The sequence below is a fragment of the Rana temporaria genome, chromosome 5 (assembly GCF_905171775.1).
Source record: "Rana temporaria chromosome 5, aRanTem1.1, whole genome shotgun sequence".
Taxonomy (NCBI): Eukaryota; Metazoa; Chordata; class Amphibia; order Anura; family Ranidae; genus Rana; species Rana temporaria.
In genome coordinates, this window is record NC_053493.1 from 413,895,744 (window position 1) to 413,901,743 (window position 6,000).

The 6,000-nt window shown below is 49.4% G+C and overlaps 1 protein-coding gene across 15 annotated transcripts in view; it reads left to right on the top strand.

Moving 5' to 3' along the window:
• Positions 1-6,000, top strand: part of PLEC (plectin) — a 353,372-nt gene that overhangs the window by 154,917 nt on the left and 192,455 nt on the right. For 4 of the 15 annotated variants that reach the window (XM_040355106.1, XM_040355113.1, XM_040355109.1 and 1 more), the window contains exon 1: positions 3,342-3,481. The exons of the other annotated variants lie outside the window; for them this stretch is intronic. In XM_040355106.1, coding sequence (XP_040211040.1) covers positions 3,367-3,481 — 115 coding nt within the window. In that variant the 5' untranslated portion in view covers positions 3,342-3,366. Of the gene's footprint in view, positions 1-3,341; positions 3,482-6,000 lie in introns of those variants that run through there. 15 annotated transcript variants of the gene reach the window in all.

Below are 6,000 nucleotides of genomic sequence, written 5' to 3' on the forward strand. Positions count from 1 at the left end.
CTAAGATAGGTGGATGGGGCAGATGGGTGGATAGGATGGTAGGGGGTGGGATGGATAGATTGGATGGATAGATGGGATGGTGGGACAATATGATTGGTTGGAAAGGGATGGATGGATAGATGGGATGGTGGGACAATATGAGTGGATGGTAGGGGATGGATCGATAGATGGGATAGTGGGACAATATGATTGGATGGATAGGATGGTAGGAGAATGATTGGATGGATAGGATGGTAGGGGGTGGGCGGTGAAATGGATTAATCAGATGGATTGGATAGGAGGGTAGTAGATGGTGGGTAATAGGGATGGATGGATTGGATGGTGGGTAATAGGAATGGATGGATTGGATAGGAGGGTAGTAGATGGTGGGTAATAGGGATGGATGGATTGGATGGTGGGTAATAGGAATGGATGGATTGGATAGGAGGGTAGTAGATGGTGGGTAATAGGGATGGATGGATTGGATGGTGGGTAATAGGAATGGATGGATTGGATAGGAGGGTAGTAGATGGTGGGTAATAGGGATGGATGGATTGGATGGTGGGTAATAGGAATGGATGGATTGGATAGGAGGGTAGTAGATGGTGGGTAATAGGGATGGATGGATTGGATGGTGGGTAATAGGAATGGATGGATTGGATAGGAGGGTAGTAGATGGTGGGTAATTGGGATGGATGGGATGGATGGATTGGATGGTGGGTAATAGGGATGGATGGATTGGCTAGGAGGGTAGTGGATGGTGGGTAACAGGGATGGATGGGATGGATAGGATGGTAGTGGATGGTGGGTAATAGGGAGGGATGGATTGGCTAGGAGGGTAGTGGATGGTGGGTAATAGGGATGGGATGGATGGATTGGCTAGGAGGGTAGTGGATGGTGGGTAATAGGGATGGAATGGATTGGATAGGAGGGTAGTGGATGGTGGGTAATAGGGATGGAATGGATTGGATAGGAGGGTAGTGGATGGTGGGTAATAGGGATGGAATGGATTGGATAGGAGGGTAGTGGATGGTGGGTAATAGGGATGGAATGGATTGGATAGGAGGGTAGTGGATGGTGGGTAATAGGGATGGATGGATGGATAGGAGGGTAGTGAATGGTGGGTAATAGGGATAGATGGATTGGATTGGTGGGTAGTGGATGGTGGGTAATGGGGATGGATGGATTGGATAGGAGGGTAGTGGATGGTGGGTAATAGGAATGGATGGATGGATAGGAGGGTAGTGGATGGTGGGTAATAGGGATGGATGGATTGGATAGGAGGGTAGTGGATGGTGGGTAATAGGGATGGATTGGATAGGAGGGTAGTGGATGGTGGGTAATAGGGATGGATGGATTGGATAGGAGGGTAGTGTATGGTGGGTAATAGGGATGGGATGGATGGATGGATTGGATAGGAGGGTAGTGGATGGTGGGTAATAGGAATGGATGGGATGGATGGATGGACGTATTGCTGTCTTGGTGATCTGTTGTTTCAATCTTTCGGTTGCTCAGTTTGGCATTTCAGGGGTGTAAAAACTTTTATACGTTTATTTTTAGAGAAGAGACGAGATTCCAGAGTAAAAATAGACAGGGGGAGAACAGTGACTGAGACAGAGGAGGAGATGCTGGGTGTGATGGTGATGGAGAGTCTGCAGAGATCAGTCGGGGGAGGGGGGGTGTACAGGACGGGGAGCCACGTGTACCCCAGATAGGACTACTAGTGGTTTCGGTTGTGATACCTCATACTTGTAGTTTTGGTGATTAATATACCGTATATCTGTATTTGTGAGGTGGAGGCAGGATGTGGTGGTAGTAGTAGCGGTGGTGTACAGGTGACAGCAGGATGTAGACACACACACACAAGATAGGGGTGCATCCTCGGGCTGGGATGATGGGTACAGTAGTACCGGTGTACTGGGCGTGCACACACTCTCAGGCAGGCTGTGGGCACTCTCAGACAGGGTAGGGGTGGATCCTTAGGCTGGTATGGTGGGTACAGTAGTAGTAGTAGTAGTGGAGTCAGGCTGTGGGCACTCTCAGGCAGGGTAGGGGTGGATCCTTGGGCAGGGATGGTGGGTAGGGGTGGATCCTTGGGCAGGGATGGTGGGTATAGTAGTAGTAGAGGGGTACAGTGGTAGTAGCGGAGTACAGGTGGAGTCAGGCTGTGGGCACTCTCCGGCAGGGATGGTGGGTACAGTATTAGTAGAGGAGTACAGGTGGAGTCAGGCTGTGGGCACTCTCAGGCAGGGATGGTGGGTACAGTAGTAGTAGTAGTAGAGGAGTACAGGTGGAGTCAGGCTGTGGGCACTCTCAGGCAGGGATGGTGGGTACAGTAGTAGTAGAGGAGTACAGGTGGAGTCAGGCTGTGGGCACCCTCAGGCAGGGATGGTGGGTACAGTAGTAGTAGCGGAGTACAGGTGGAGTCAGGCTGTGGGCACTCTCAGGCAGGGATGGTGAGTACAGTAGTAGTAGAGGAGTACAGGTGGAGTCAGGCTGTGGGCACTCTCGGGCAGGGATGGTGGGTACAGTAGTAGTAGAGGAGTACAGGTGGAGTCAGGCTGTGGGCACTCTCAGGCTGGGATGGTGGGTACAGTAGTAGTAGAGGAGTACAGGTGGAGTCAGGCTGTGGGCACTCTCAGGCAGGGATGATTGGTACAGTAGTAGTAGTAGCAGAGTACAGGTGGAGTCAAGCTGTGGGCACTCTCCAGCAGGGTTGGGGTGGATCCTCAGGCTGGGATGGTGGGTACAGTAGTAGTAGAGGAGTACAGGTGGAGTCAGTCTGTGGGCACTCTCAGGCAGGGATGGTGGGTACAGTAGTAGTAGTAGTAGAGGGGTACAGTGGTAGTAGCGGAGTACAGGTGGAGTCAGGCTGTGGGCACTCTCCGGCAGGGATGGTGGGTACAGTATTAGTAGAGGAGTACAGGTGGAGTCAGGCTGTGGGCACTCTCAGGCAGGGATGGTGGGTACAGTAGTAGTAGTAGTAGAGGAGTACAGGTGGAGTCAGGCTGTGGGCACTCTCGGGCAGGGATGGTGGGTACAGTAGTAGTAGAGGAGTACAGGTGGAGTCAGGCTGTGGGCACTCTCAGGCTGGGATGGTGGGTACAGTAGTAGTAGAGGAGTACAGGTGGAGTCAGTCTGTGGGCACTCTCAGGCAGGGATGGTGGGTACAGTAGTAGAGGAGTACAGGTGGAGTCAGGCTGTGGGCACTCTCAGGCAGGGATGGTGGGTACAGTAGCAGAGGAGTACAGGTGGAGTCAGGCTGTGGGCACTCTCCGGCAGGGTAGGGGTGGATCCTCAGGCTGGGTTCGGAAGGAGGAGGAGGAGGGAGGAGGGAGGACAGCTGACATTGTCACATTGCCGGCTCTGGGCTCTCAGGCTTAGGACATGAACCAGTCCAGCCCCAGCATGTTCCCCACCCTGGTGGTGGCGGGTCACATAGTGACCATGGTGGTGGTGTGGCACTGGCGGAGGAGGCGCAGGGCACTACAGGACGCAGAGGGTAAGAAGGGGGGGTGTATGGAGGGGGGTGTGTCTGTGTATTGGGGGGGTGGAGGCTCGGTTAACTCTGTCAGTGCCGGTCTGGTCTATGCCGTCTCCTGGTATTGATGATCATTGATCGGTGGTGGCAGGGATCGGCGGACTCAGGGTGGTGTGGCCGTACGAAGAGAAGCTGCAGGATTCAGTCTGGGAAGGTTCTCGTTCCTCCAGGTCTTGGTGTTTCTAGTAATAGTCGGTCTCATTGAATCGGATTTTGTTCCGTGATGATGACGACGTTTCGCAGATTCTCCGACCCCCTTCTTCAGTTCTTCTGATGAGTGTCGGGAACAGACCCCAGAGTTTCCATTCTATTCCCCGTATGTTACCTGGGTGTGAGCGCTGTGCTCTGCGGGCAGGAAGGGGTTACACGGAGCTGGGGGCGGGACAGTCTGTCTAAACAGAACCATGTGTGTGCGATTAACCCTCGCCGTGCCGGCCGCCGCCACCGCCGGTTCCCTCTCCTCCCTCCTCCTTGTACTAGAGAAATTATTTCCTGTAAATATTTACTCGGTTGGGATAAGATGAGGAGGAGGAGAGAGCCGGATCTGATCTGGTTACATTGTATCAGCAGAATAAAATGTTCTACATTGTGTTCAAGATGTGATCTGATCATCAGCAGAATCTGCAGACCATCGTGTGTGTGTGTGTGTGTGTGTGTGTGTGTGTGGGGTGTCCCCTCCCAAAAAAAAAAAAAATTGGACAGATTTCAGAAAGATTGACGCAGAGCTACAATGTATCAGCAAAATATTGGCCGCATCATCGTCCCATTGGCTGCATCTCCAGCGCATCGTCATCATTACTTCTCCGACTGTCTGCAAAGTGCGGTAGAGATCTGCCTGATTTTACTAAAGGAATAAAGATTGTTCGCGCCGCGTTTAATTGTCCAATCATAGAGAGTCATGTCACCATGGTCTCCCCCCAAAAAATGGGTCAAAAACCTTAATCGGCATTTACCAAAATGCAACAAAAGACGGCGCTTCGGAGCCACGCAGGACCCTTTCATCAGGCATGTGACGTCTTTTGTTGTAATTATGTGATCGCCGATGAAGGTTTTTGACCCATTTTTTTTGGGGGGGGGGGGGGAGACCCTGGTGACATTACTCTCTATGATTGGACGATTGAACACAGCGTGAACAATCTTTATTCCTTTAGTAAAATCGGGTTTTTGACCCATTTTTTTGGAGATCCATACTGGCGACATGACACTCTGACCGTTTGCGGTTCCGGCCAGGCTGTCGCTTCAGCTCCCAATTAGAAAATACGGCCGTTTCTGCTGGAACGTGTGCGTTGGGAATATTGCGTTGGAAGTTTTCAATCGGCTGCCGGCTAAAATCCTGTGTAGTTCCTTCACCTTCGCTCATGATTGGGCATTTAAAGTGAACACAGCGTCACTTGATTTACTAAACTCTGAATACTCGGCTTGTTAGGTAATTGATCTTTTTAATGTATCAGATCCCACCATGTATGTGTGTGTGTGTGTGTGTAGATGTGTTAATCCCCCCCCCCTTTAGGTATAGGTGTGTATTAGCGCTGCACGATTTTTTTGCTTAGAAGATCGATCACGATTCTCTCACGGCGTAACGTCATCTTTCACATTAAAACAAAAAAATTGGGCTGACTTTTACTGTTTCGTTTTTTTTTTTTATTATTATTATTTATTGAAGTGTGTTTTTTTTCCCCAAAAAAATTGCATTTGAAAGACCGCTGGGCAAATACAGTGTGACATAAAAAATTTCAGCAATTGCCATTTTATTGCCTAGGGTCTCTGCTAAAATATATAATGTTTGGGGGTTCCAAGTAATTTTGCAGCAAAAAATATTGATTTTAACTTAAACAAGTGTCAGAAAAAGATTTAGACTTTAAGTGGTAAACTTCCTGCATTTACACACAGAGGTTTGATCTAAGAAGGAAGTGTTAGTTACAATGTTTCATGTTGTTACAAACTGCAATTTTTTTTTATTTTTTTTATTTACACACAAAGAAGTTTATCCCTTTGATCTAAGAAGGAAGCGTTAGTTACAATGTTTCCTGTTAAAAACTTGGCAGACCCAAAAAAATTATTTTGACAGCTCCTCCCAAGTATAGGCGTGTGTGTGTGTGTGTGTGTGTGTGTGTGTATAGAGCTGTAGCTCCTCCCAGGTATAGGGAGGTGTGTGTGTGTGTGTGTGTGTGTGTGTATAGAGCTGTAGCTCCTCCCAGATATAGCGGTGTGTGTGTGTGTGTGTGTGTGTGGAGCTGTAGCTCCTCCCAGGTATAGGTGTTTATATAGAGCTGTAGCTCCTCCCAGGTATAGGTGTTTATATAGAGCTGTAGCTCCTCCCAGGTATAGGTGTTTATATAGAGCTGTAGCTCCTCCCAGGTATAGGGTTGTTTGTATATAGATGGGGAGATCTGTCATTGTACACAATGGGGGAGATTTACAAAGACTGTTGCAGACAGAATCGGGTGTAGTTCTACATAGAAACCAATCAGCTTCCAGGT